Source organism: Neophocaena asiaeorientalis, unplaced genomic scaffold, assembly GCF_003031525.2.
Source record: "Neophocaena asiaeorientalis asiaeorientalis breed wild unplaced genomic scaffold, Neophocaena_asiaeorientalis_V1.1 scaffold882, whole genome shotgun sequence".
Taxonomy (NCBI): domain Eukaryota; kingdom Metazoa; phylum Chordata; class Mammalia; order Artiodactyla; family Phocoenidae; genus Neophocaena; species Neophocaena asiaeorientalis.
The window spans coordinates 247387-261032 of NW_020173141.1; the positions used below are offsets into that span (position 1 = coordinate 247387).

The 13646-nt window shown below is 40.6% G+C and overlaps 1 protein-coding gene across 1 annotated transcript in view; it reads left to right on the forward strand.

Annotated features, from left to right (window-relative positions):
• The window catches only part of PIR (pirin), a 97678-nt gene that overhangs the window by 80607 nt on the left and 3425 nt on the right, over positions 1-13646 (forward strand). Inside the window, exon 9 of the mRNA XM_024744130.1 lies at positions 6992-7058. Within this exon, the coding sequence (XP_024599898.1) occupies positions 6992-7058 (67 nt within the window). The remainder of the gene's footprint in view (positions 1-6991; positions 7059-13646) is intronic.

Sequence of the window (13646 nt, forward strand, 5' to 3'; positions counted from 1 at the left end):
GCTTTTATCTACACTGATTCGTCATCTTTAGGAATCATTGAAAGTCCGTATTGTTTACCCCTAGAAACTTGAATCTGAAGGCAGCTCTTCCTTGTCTCTCACTTTTTCTTTCTTTATACACTTGATTGATTTTATCGTTAGCATAAGTAAAAATGGATCAGCCCTTTAGGGATATAAATATAGATCTACACACATATTCCCATGGAGCCCTCTGAAAGTCAGCCCCACGTTGAACTGAGAGGAACATATGATCCATTTTGTAGTCCTTTTGTGTTGAGTCCTTGCTTTTTAAGTAAAGTTTCTGATATTTTAGGAGTCCAAGGAGCTTTTTTTAATCCAGGTTGCCAGGTTTCTTCCTTGTGTTCATTCCTTCATTCCCTTGGACTGTTCGCTTACCGTCCTGTGAGCCTATTAAACCCACCTGGCCACTTTGTGACATTCCAATAAGGAGAACTGAAGAGACGGTTGTGCAGAAGCTCCTGCAAAGATGAATTTTGAAAAGTAGGGATGAAAACTATGTTGGCGTGCAGGTGACTGGCAGAGAGGCCGTCTGACTGACTGCCCGCCCTCCGGCCCTGGTGTGGTAGAACGCAGTGGATGTGAGGAATGATTGTATCTTAACCCCCTTTGCTGACAAGCTCCCCTACTGCTGCTTTAATCCTCTGCAACACCTCCAGGAGCAGTGAGGTAAGGCGAAGCAAAATGCCATGAGCTCCAGAGGAAATGCGTATCTCAGGGTCTGTGCTCCCTATAATTAGGTCGAACTGTATGGAACTGCCACTTCTGACCTTCAGAAATGGCGATTTCGTCTGTTTTCACCCAGTGCACGGACGAGGCGTGGAAGCTATATGTAGACCAGACCCTACTGATGGCAGATTAGTCTGTGACATTGTCTGGTTTAACTCGACAATCTCAGTCCTTCCTATACTATAGCAGAGGGCACATTGCAGGTGATAAGGGTTTGGAAGCTGAAGCAGAACACCAGCAAGAAGTGGTGAGGGGGTCCAGAAAGAGAGAGGCAGCAGGATGGAAAAGGCTTGACTGGAACCATCAGTTCCTTGGCCCCAGGGGCATGGTTCTGTTGTGTGCCCTTCTGTAATTTTGACTGTGTATAAGTGTAGCCTGAGCCATCAAGACATTAGAAAGAGTTCTGTGAAAAAATTTATTCCGAAAAATTCACCTTTAAATCGGCACGTATCACTTACATCCGTGAAGAGTAGAAAGTCCCCCTTAGATACAACGGGAGGAGCCTGTTTGGACACAGTTCTCAAACCCCCTGAGCTTCGTTCATTTTCTTCTTCTGCACAGTTGAAATAATGATGCTAACTGCGTGGGGCTGTCAGATCGACTGTGTGAGATTACGTAGGTCAACAGTCTAGGCCACATCTAGCACGGGGATCAGTACTTTATGCCCAACAGGCTAGATTTAAACTTTTTCTGTTGAACCCCAGCTACACCTGTTCATTTCCGTTTGTCTGTGGATGCTTTCACGCCAGTGTCGAGCTACGTGGTTGCAACAGAGACTGGATGGCCCACAAAGCCTAAAATCTTTATTCCCTGGCTCTTTACGAGGACAAGTTTACTCATCCCTGGTCTGGTACATAGTGGGTGCCCAATGATGGTTGCTGGAAAGGTCACTGATCTAAACACCTGATGTGACAGGTGGTCATGCCACGTACATGTTACCTAGTGAGGATTTATACCTTAGGCCCCAAGGTTTAGGGCACATGAGTTTCTACAAAGGTCCTAAAGGACCCTGATTCACTCGGGCTCCAGGCCAGTGGTATCTTCACTTGGAACTAGACTTACCCTGAGGATTAAAGAAGGAAGCTGTGCCTTCCCAGTTCTCCCTTATTCCCATGTGCGTGGAGTTGTGGACAGGAATGAGGAGTTGATATATAGGCCCCAGCTTCCTTCTGGCACCGCTCTCCCTGCCCTTTCTCTGCTTCTTACTCTGTGTCTTCACCATCATGCGTGTCTTCCTGGTGGCTCAGGAGCCTGGGAAGTTTCCTCTAGAATGGCCAGTCCTCCAGGGCAGGCAAGGAGGGCAGGGAGGAGTTGATGTATCGATAGATCACATCTTTTCTCTCCCCAGGTTTCCCGGCTCCATTTTAGCATTTGACTCATCTCAGACCAGCACATATTAGGCTGCAGGGACCCCTACCTTTTTCACTCAGAGTGTGGATTGTCTTTTGTGACTGTATTCTGAAGTCTTCCATGGTGGGTAGCAACTGCAGGGGGCTTGGTTTATGCTAGATTGAAGAGTCCTTAAGCCAGACTCTCTGACTTCTTAGAGGAAGCCTAAACCCCAGCAGTGCCTTCAGAATGGCCTTAACTTTTTCATTGTTCTTAGAGATGGGGATCAACCCTGGGCTCCTCTGGACATTTAAGCCTGGACTGTAATGGTCACCCTGGAACAACCTCTGTTTCAAGCGTTAAAGCTCCCTGTGCTGCTTTGGCCCACAATTGGTACCCTGGTTGCCAAGATGGCTCCATGATCAGGAGCACATGGATTTGATATGAAGACTTGATCTCAGCTTAAAACTCATGTTTATACTAGTGTCCTATTGAGAAAGTCTTAAGCCTCGTGGATTAGCAAACTTACGTGTAGTTTGTCAAGGTAGGCAATCAGTTCCTCAATGACTGCCATCAAAACCATCCTTGAGAATAAGGATACTCCTTAACTGGCACCATTCATGGGGAATTCATTAAACTAATACAGATTAATATTTGATTAAAATAAAGATCGAGGGCTTCCCTGGTGGCGCAGTGGTTGGGGGTCCGCCTGCCGATGCAGGGGATGCGGTTCGTGCCCCGGTCCGGGAGGATCCCATGTGCCGTGGAGCGGCTGGGCCCGTGAGCCGTGGCCGCTGAGCCTGCACGTCCGGAGCCTGTGCTCCGCGACGGGAGAGGCCGCGACGGTGGGAGGCTCACGTACCACAAAAAAAAAAAAAAAAAGATCAAAAAAAAAAAAAAAAAAAAAAAAAGATAGAAAGACAACTAAAACACCCTTTTAAAGCTAGAGACAACTTTTTGCTGATGTGCTGATTCATAATAAAATAAACCATTAATCTTCAAAAACTGGTAACGGTTCACTGTTTTCTCTTTCAATTGGCCTAAGAAGTATAAACAGTGAAGTCTAGTAAGAACAATTACACGCAGTGAAGTCCTGTTAAAGCTCAGTTTCTTTCTGATAATGTTTTCAGGTAATATTTCACCCTAATAAATGTTCCTGATGCAAAAGCATGCCCTTAGTTTCCTTCTCGGAGTCCCACTGCCATCTCAAGCTTTGTATTTCTGATTAATCAAACAAACTCTGAGTACATACAGTGTAGAAGTTATCAACACCTTAAATAAATCCTAGCGCCTTCATCGGGGCTTCGATCATTTATTGTTGGTGTCAGTGGAACTCAAGACATGTCTTGCCAGTATTTATGGAATAACAGAGCAATTTGTAAAAGTAAATTATTATGTAAACCCAGAAGGGCCTGACTCAAAGCTAGGAACTCTGAGAAGGTGTGCCAAAGTGAAAGATATGGTCTGGCCCCCAAGAGATCGTGAGTTTCAGTTGGGGCACCTGTCCATGAAGCAGTAAGTGAACTTCTGTTGCCTTTGTGTGAGGGTCTCTTCATCAGAACCTAACAGGGCACTGACTTAGATCCACACAGGGACTCATGATCTTAAACAAGTCTTGCTTTCTCTTTGCTTTGGCCTGATTTTCATCATTTGACACTGTACCCAAGGTCACCATAGAGGAGGGCTTTTCAAGATAGCAGCATTCGGGACTTGGAGCCGCAAAAGCACTCTACTGAATATCCAGAAAGATGACCAGCTTTCACCAAAGAAGGCCAGTTAAGGGAGGAAGAAGGATGCACCTAAGAAAAAAGAAAAAGGCCCAAAACACCTGGCTTAGGTTAGAGGAGAAGGGGCCAGGGAGAGGTTAATTTTGTAAAAAAAAATCATTCAGAGAAGCTTGGACCAGGCTTCAGCTTGCTTTTTTTTTTTTTTTTAATTTTTATTGGAGTTTAGTTGCTTTACAATGTTGAGTTAGTTTCAGGTGTACAGCAAAGTGAATCAATTATACATATACTTATATCCAACTCTTTTTAAAATTCTTTTCCCATTTAGGTTACTACAGAGCACTGAGCAGAGTTCCCTGTGCTATACAGTAGGTTCTTATTTATCAGTTTTATACATAGTAGTGTATATATGTCAATCCCAATCTCCCAATTCATCCCACCCCCCTTTCCCCCTTGGTATCCATATGTTTGTTCTCTGTGTCTGTGTCTCTATTTCTGCTTTGCAAATAAGTTCATCTGTATCATTTTTCGAGATTCCACGTGCAAGCGGTATTTGTTTTTCTGTTTCTGGCTCACTTCCAACCTTCAGCTTTCTGAAACGGGAAGCCGAACTCCCAAACAACTCAGCACCCAGCAGTTGAATCATTTTTCATTTCAGACCAAATGCAAGTGTCCTTTTATCCTACTGTCTGACTTATAAATGAAAGTCATCATTTGATTTGAGTAATATTAAAAGGAGCAAAACTTGTATTTTGAACACTTTATTATTATTCCAAACTGTGTAAACTGTAGGACACGTTTGTCACTCACAAAAGACGCATCTTCTGAATTAAGAAACTTACATTCTGAGGAGTCGCACACCCATGACACAAGGAGGTAGGCCTTTCCTTTCCCCTTCTCTCGTGACCCCCGACCCTTTCTCCTCTGCCTCCTGACCCTAGAACTCAAGTGTGTATCCCCTCCAAAACCAAACACCTCGAAACACTTTTTAGTGATGTCTTCCCTCAGATTAAATTATAAATGATGTAGCACCAGCGATCAGAACTATTTTTCTAAGATACTTTTCTTGAATATGTCATTTGATTCGCACTGAAATTCCACCCCTTCAAAGCCCTTAGGTAGAAACCGTCCCCTTTCTTGGGGACTGTTGGGCTATTGCATAGTAGTATATGCACAGTTTAACTTATTCATAACACTGGGTCATCAGCATGTGTATTAATTACTGTGCTGAGCTATAAAGTGTGACGATGTCTTTAGGGCCTACTGGCTACCACAGTAAGTGGTCCTAGACTAATTTTTAAGCCTCTGTGCCTGTTTTTCATAGTTTTTTTGGTGTGTGTTTAATTTCCATAATTGATGTTAAGCTGTCCGTTTCCTTGTATTGCTGTATAGTAGTGCTTTCCTGTCTTCTAGCTTTGAATCTCATGGATCTGATAACCGCAAAGCTTAATTATTAACGTTGTGTATAATGTGAGAATAAGTGGAGATTGAGTGAGGGTCTGTACTAAGGTTAAAAGACTAAACTTTAGTACATGGTGTTTATGACATCTGTTTTTAAAATTTGAATTAGCAGACGCCTTTTTAGCTTACTCTGATTTTCAGCTGAGTTCACATTGGCATATTTTGACAGCAAATTGGGTTATGGATACATAAGGTGATGTGTAAATAAATACAGGCCTGGGAATGGTTAAACAGATGTTTTTTAAACATGAAGAAATGATTAAAGCATCCACTGGGTGGATGTACTAAATGCACAGCCCTGGGACTGTAGGGAGTAAATTAAGACTTTTGCAGAAACCATTCGACCCTAAATTCCCTTTTAATTTTTTAAAGTTAGAGGCAGAAGGGGAAATAAATGTCGGTTCTGTAAGATACACATATTTCTAACTACATGGAAGATTAAAGACTTCGTTCTTCATATGCTTCATGTTAATTGAATCCAGTGATAAATCTTCTGGTACTAGTAACATTAGAATTATTTCTAATTAAAGAGCTTTATATGAGTAGGAGCGTATAATATATTATCACATATTTATATTATCACAAGTGTGGTGGGAGGTTCTTCTGCTGGTTTCTCTGGCATTACTGGGTCAGAGGACATCAGCGATAGGAGGGCTTGAAGTCATATTGTCAAAGTGCTCTCTAGAAAGGTTACAGCACCCACTTAAAATCTCCCAAATGAGGTATAGAAAAGTTTATATTTCCCTGCATCCACACTAGCACTGGATTTAATAATTAATATTTCTTTTCAGTTTCAGGGAAAAAAACCTAATCTTAATTCTAAACAAAAACTTTTAGAGACTTTAACACAAGAGGACCCTTTTGGAGAGAAATTTGCCTGAGCAGGTATCTCGGGGATTTAAAAAAAAATAAATTTATTTATTTTTTTGTTCATTTTTGGCTGCATTGGGTCTTCATTGCTGTGCGCAGGGTTTCTCTAGTTGCAGCGAGCGGGGGCTACTCTTTGTTGCAGTCCGCAGGCTTCTCATTGCGGTGGCTTCTCAGAGCACGGACTCTAGGCACGCGGGCTTCAGTAGTTGTGGCACGTGGGCTCAGTAGTTGTGGCTCGGGGGCTCTAGAGCGCAGGCTCAGTAGTTGTGGTGCACGGGCTTAGTTGCTCTGTGGCATGTGGGATCTTCCCAGACCAGGGCTCGAACTCGTGTCCCCTGCATTGGCAGGCAGATTTTTAACCACTGCGCCACCACGGAAGCCTCCTGGGATGTTTTTGTAAGGTTCCATTTAGTGCAACATTTCTGGGGCATATTTTACGTTAATAGTAATAAATGTCAAAAGTAATAAAATGTTACTTTTGGATTTGTATAAATAATCTTCACTTTTAAAAGTTAAATTTTTAGCAGGAAATTATAAACTCTATAATAGGCCAAGTCAATCACATAGTTTGTCATAAAGATGTTTCTAGTTAAAGAAAAATCTTAATTTAAATTCTCCTTCTTTATTAGAGAAGGTTATTATTTTGGTGTTCGGGACATATTCTTGAGTTCTGATTGCTACCAAACGTCTTAAAGAATAAGCATTTCCATATCATGCGTTGCACAGAAAATATTTCTGGAATTTATCTTTAGAATTAGGGACATCATCCCTTTGGCCCAAATGTCAACTTTAAATCATTCCTAATCAGACATTCAAAAATAAGGCTGTTTATTGTTTGATGGTCTCTTTCTTGACTTTAGGATCCTGAGAGAAACCACTTCGTCCTGATTGCTGGGGAGCCATTAAGAGAACCAGTTGTTCAACATGGTAAGCCCCACATGATGGCGATTTCTTTGGTTGGTTTACCCTTTCTTTGAAAGTAGTGTCCATATATAGGGTCACCGGGAAGAAAGCTGGATTTTTGTCCTCTCTCCATCTACAAAGTTGAGGATTTTGTTTCATTTCTCCATTGTGAAAGGAAAATATATACATGGTTTTCGCTTCTACATTCATTCTCTTTCCTTTAAGGAAACATTTCTTGAGTATCTACCACATGTAGGACATTGAGGTTTGAACTGTGGGGAAAACAAAAATAGTGTTTTTTACATAGTGTCATAGGGAATTTCAACTTAAAAAAAGATTTTGTGGTCCACTGGGGACTTGAATATCGTTTTTATCTTTACCAAAAATAACAGTGATTTCTTTCTTTCTTTCTTTCTTTTTTTTTTTTTTTTTTTGGCCGCGCTGTACTACTTGCAGGATCTTAGTTGCCAGAGATTGAACCCAGGCCCATGGCAGTGAAAGCACTGAGTCCCAACCACTGGACTGCCAGGGAATTCCCATAAATAACAGTGATTTCAGTACTGTCCTTGTAGTCTATTGTATTTTTAGTGAAAAATGGCGACCTCTTAGGAATATTTCTTTGGAAGTTTCTAAAATATTTGAGTCACTCTTAGTTTATTTTAAAAAACAAATAGAGGGACTTCCCTGGTGGTCCAGTGGTTAGGACTCGGTGCTTTCACTGTCGTGGCCCCGAGTTCAATCCCTGGTCAGGGAACTAAGATCCCGGAAGCTGCATGGCACAGCCAAAAAAAAATAAAAGAAAAAAACCCGAAGATGTAAAACAGGTAAACAAAATGGTCTTACTGTATAGCACAGCGAACTATATTCAATATTCTGTAATAGGCCGTAATGGAAAAGAATATACATGGGTGTATGTGTATACATATGTATAACTGACTCACTTTGCCGTACAGCAGAAATTAACACCACATTGTAAATCAACTATATGTCAATAAAAACAAAACAAATAGAGATAACTGTACTTGGAGGCAGAAAATCCTGGAATAAGGACTCATAATAGTCACTTCAATTCTTTGTCTTGACTTCCTCAAAATACTGTTGTTTGATTGAATGAAGAACGTCTAAAAGCATCCAGAACCCAACCTATTACTTAGATAAATGCTACAAAACAGTGTATGTCCGCTTATCTGATTATTAAATTTAACATGCATTAAAATCCCATTACACTACCTTGCCTTGCCTACAGGTATGCACAGTGATTTCGGAAAAAAAAAAACCCGGCTGATCATAAATTTCAAGAACACTGATTATTTTATTTATTTATTATTTTTAATAGATCTTTATTGTAGTATAATTGCTTCACAATACCGTATTAGTTTCTGTTGCACAACAAAGCGAATCAGCCATATGCATACACATGTCCCCATATCCCCTCCCTCTTGCGTCTCCCTCCCACCCTCCCTGTCCCACCCCTCTAGGTCATCACAAAGCACTGAGCCGATCTCCCTGTGCTGTGCGGCTGCTTCCCACCAACCATTTTACATTCGGTAGTGTATATATGTTGATGCTACTCTCACTTCGCCCCAGCTTCCCCCTCCCACCCGTGTCCTCAAGTCCATTCTCTATGTCTAAATCTTTATTCCTGCCTTGCAACTAGGTTCTTCAGTACCATTTTTTTTTTAGTTTCCATATGTATGTGTTAGCATACAGTATTTGTTTTTCTCTTTCTGACTTACTTCACTCTGTATGACAGACTCTAGGTCCATCCACCTCACTACAGATAACTCAATTTCATTTCTTTTCATGGCTGAGTAATATTCCATTGTATATATGGGCCACATCTTTATCCATTCATCTGTCGATGGACACTTGGGTTGCTTCCATGTCCTGGCTATTGTAAATAGAGCTGCTCTGAACATTGTGGTGCATGTCTCTTTCTGAATTATGGTTTTCTCAGGGTGTATGCCCAGTAGTGGGATTGCTGGGTCATATGGCAGTTCTATTTTTAGTTTTTTAAGGAACCTCCATACTGTTCTCCATAGTGGCTGTATCAATTTACATTCCCAGCAACAGTGCAACAGGGTTCCCTTTTCTCCACAGCCTTTCCAGCATTTATTGTTTTTCTAACTTTTTTGATAATGGCCATTCTGACCGGCATGAGGTGATACCTCATTGTAGTTTTGATTTGCATTTCTCTAATAATTAGTGGTGCTGAGCATCTTTTCATGTGCCTCTTGGCCATCTGTATGTCTTCCTTGGTGAAATGTCTATTGAGGTCTTCACCCCATTTTTTAACTGGATTGTTTGTTTTTTTGATATTGAGCTCCATGAGCTGTTTGTACATTTTGGAGATTAATTAATTTGTTTCATTTGCAAATATTTTCTCCCATTCTGAGGGTTGTCTTTTTGTCTTGTTTATGGTTCCCTTTGCTGTGCAAAAGCTTTTAAGTTTAATAAGGCCCATTTGTTTATTTTTCTTTTTATTTCTGTTACTCCAGGAGGTGGGTCAAAAAAGCTCTTGCTATGGTTTATGTCAAAGAGTGGTTTTCCTAGGTTTTCCTCTAAAAGATTTATAGTGTCTGGTCTTATAGCTAAGTCTCTAATCCACTTGGAGTTTATTTTTGTGTATGGTGTTAGGTAGTGTTCTAATTTCATTCTTTTACATGTAGCTGTCCAGTTTTCCCAGCACCACTTATTGAAAAGGCTGTCTTTTCTCCATTGTATGTTCTTGCCTCCTTTGACGTAAATTAGGTGACCGTATGTGCATGGGTTTATCTCTGGGCATGATATCCTGTACCACTGATCTATATTTCTGTTTTTGTGCCAGTACCATACTGTCTTGATTACTGTACCTTTGTGGTATAGTTTGAAGTCGGGGAGCCTGATTCCTCCAGCTCCGTTTTTCTTTCTCAAGATTGCTTTGGCTATTTGGAGTCTTTTTTGTTTCCATGCGAATTGTAAGGTTTTTTGTTCTAATTCTGTGAAGATGCCATTGGTAGTTTCATAAGGATTGCATTGAATCTGTAGATTGCTTTGGGTAGTATAGTCATTTTCACAGTATTGATTCTTCCAATCCAAGAACATGGTATATTTATCCATCTGTTTACATCATCTTTGATTTCTTTCATCAGTGTTTTATAGTTTTCTTAGTACAAGTCTTTTGCCTCCTTAAGCAGGTTTATTCTTAGGTATTTTATTCTTTTTGTTGCAGTGGTAAATGGGAGTGTTTCCTTAATTTCTCTTTCTGTTTCTTCATTGTTGGTGTATAGGAATGCCAGCGATTTCTGTGCATTAATTTTGTATCCTGCAACCTTACCAAATTCATTGGTTAGTTCTAGTAGTTTTCTGGTGGCATCTTTAGGATTTTCTATGTACAGTATCATGTCATCTGCAGACAGTGACAGTTTTACTTCTTCTTTTCCAATTTGTATTCCTTTTATTTCTTTTTCTTCTCTGATTGCTGTGGCTAGGACTTCCAAAACTATGTTGAATAATTGTGGTGAGAGTGGGCATCCTTGTCTTGTTCCTGATCTTAGAGGAAATGCTTTCAGTTTTTCACCATTGAGTATGATGCTTGCTGTGGGTTTGTCATATATGACCTTTATTATATTGAGGTAGGGTCCCTCTGTGCCCGTTTTCTGGAGAGTTTTTTTTTATCATTAATGGGTGTTGAATTTTGTCACAAGCTTTTTCTGCATCTGTTGAGATGATCATATGGTTTTATTGTTTTTTTGTGTTTTTGGTTTTTTTTGCGGTACACGGGCCTCTCACTGTTGTGGCCTCTCCCGTTGCGGAGCACAGGCTCCGGACGCGCAGGCTCAGCGGCCATGGCACATGGGCCTCGCCGCCCCGCGGCATGTGGGATCTCTCTGGACCGAGGCACGAACTCGTGTCCCCTGCATCGGCAGGCGGACTCTCAACCACTGCGCCACCAGGGAAACCCGATCATATGGTTTTTATTCCTTAATTTGTTAATGTTTTGTATCACATTGATTGATTTGCATATATTGAAGAATCCTTGCATCCCTGGGATAAATCCCACTTTTTCATGGTGTGTGAACCTTTTAATGTGCTGTTGGATTCTGTTTGCTAGTGTTTTGTTCAGGATTTTTGCATCTATGTTCATCAGTGATATTGGTCTATAATTTTCTGTTTTTGTGATATCTTTTTCTGGTTTTGGTATCAGGGTGACAGTGGCTTCATAGAACGAATTTGGGAGTGTTTCTCCCTCTGCAATTTTTTTGGAAGAGTTTGAGACGGATCGGTGTTAGCTCTTCTCTAAATGTTTGATAGAATTTGCCTGTGAAGCCATCTGGTCCTGGACTTTTGTTTGTTGGAAGATTTTTACTTACGGTTTCAATTTCATTACTTGTGATAGGTCTGTTTATATTTTCTAATTCTTCCTGGTTCAGTCTTGGAAAATTGTACCTTTCCAAGAATTTGTCCATTTCTTCGTGGTTGTCCATTTTATTGGCATATAGTTGTAGTAGTCTCTTATAATCCTTTGTATTTCTGCAGTGTCAGTTGTGATTTCTCCTTTTTCATTTCTAATTTTATTGATTTGTGTCCTCTTCCTTTTTTTCTTGATGAGTCTGGCTATGGGTTTATCAATCTTGTTTATCTTCTCAAAGAACCAGCTTTTAGTCTTATTGATCTTTGCTATTATTTTCTTCATTTCTGTTTCATTTTTTTCTCCTCTGATCTTTATGATTTACTTCCTTCTGCTGAGTTTGGGTTTTCTTTGTTCTTTTCAGTTGGACCTTTTTATTTATTTAACATCTTTATTGGAGTATAGTTGCTTTACAGTGGTGTGTTAGTTTCTGCTGTATAACAAAGTGAATCAGTTATACATATACATATGTTCTTCCTCTAGTTGTTTTAAGTGTAGGGTTAGGTTGTTTATTTGAGATTTTTCTTGTTTCTTGAGGTGAGATTGTATTGCTATAAACTTACCTCTTAGAACTGCTTTTGCTGTGTCCCATAGGTTGTGGGTCGTACTGTTTTTGTTGTCATTTGTTTCTATGTATCTTTTAATTTCTTCTTTGATTTCTTCAGTGATCCCTTGGTTATTTAGTAGCACACTGTTTAGCCTCCATATATTTGTGTTTTTTATAGTTTCTTTTCCTGTAGTTGATTTCCATTTTCATAGCGTTGTGGTCAGAAAACATGCTTGATATGATTTCCGTTTTCTTAAATTTTCTGAGGCTTGATTTGTGACCCAAGATGTGATCTGTCCTGGAGAATGCTCCATGTGCACTTGAGAAGAAAGTGTATTCTGCACGGCAGGCGGACTCTCAACCACTGCGCCACCAGGGAAGCCCTGATTATTTTTAAAATAGTCTTTTTTGTTTTATTAGTAGCTTAAGGGAAAAGCATTAAATTATACTCCACCTAGCCCATAGCGTTTGCCTCCATTTTGCAGACTTCTGATTTCCACTCCAGAGGTTCATAGTTGTCATTTTCTTTTGGTTGAACAGCCCTGAAATAGTTTGTTCTTCTGGAAGAAGCCTGCCGACAGATTGAGTAGGGTCATCATCTTTATTAATAGCAGCTAGAGCTTAGGTGGGAAAAAGATGTGTGGGATGGAAACCTTTTCAGTTAAGCGATGTCCTCTGCATCAGTGATGAAAACCAAGACTCCAACTACAATAGGTGACATTCATCCCCTGTGAATCTTCTCCCAGAGGCTTGCAACTCGGGGACACTGGGTGTGCCAGCACACACAAATTCGGATTAACCAGACAACATAGAGATGGCCCCTGAAACCTCAGCTAATGAGAGGCAAAGCGTTCTACTTGTTTGTTTTATTTATTAATTTTATTTTGCTAACTCTTTCAAACCCAGACGTTTAAGTTTTTCTTTTACCTGTGCATGTTTGAAGGCCACCGCAGCCATCTCTCGACTATTTGGGAACCAGTACTAGTTGTTGAGGAAAGCGGAATCCAGATGTTCCACTTATTTACCTAACAGATACCTCGGTAGCATTTACTGTCTACTAGGATTGGTCAGAGTGCTTTCGAAATATTAATTCATTTAAGCTTAAGAACAACCTGACAAGGTAGGTACTCTCATCCCCACTTTATGGATGAGGAAGCGGAGATGCAGAGGTTTGTTGGCCACATAGCTGGGTTCACACTCAGGCTGTCTGGTTTCTACCCACCCTGCCCTTCGGCCTCTCACTGTGCCCGGTTGCCCCTTGCTCCGCCCTGTGGCTTCTCTGCTGGGAAGTAATTGTTGGTGGCGGAGCTGGGATTTGAACCCTAGTCTCCTAAACCCTTGTCTTGTGCTCTCTCCACTATAGGAAGTTTCTACACAATGAGAGGTTCAACTCACACCATTTTTATTACAGGAGAGGGAGGGAATTCAAAGCTTTAATTAGAGAAGGGATGAACAGTGTAGTTTAAAAGAGGATTTGTGGGATTATTGATAACTAGCAAATAATTTTCTTGTTCAATTAAGAAACATGCTTTCTGGGGGAAGTAATGTACAGCATGGTGATGATAGTCAATAACATTGTACTGCATATTTGAAAGTTGCTAAGAGAATAGATCTTAAAAGTTCTTATTGGGGACTTCCCTGGTGGCGCAGTGGTTGAGAGTCCGCCTGCCGATGC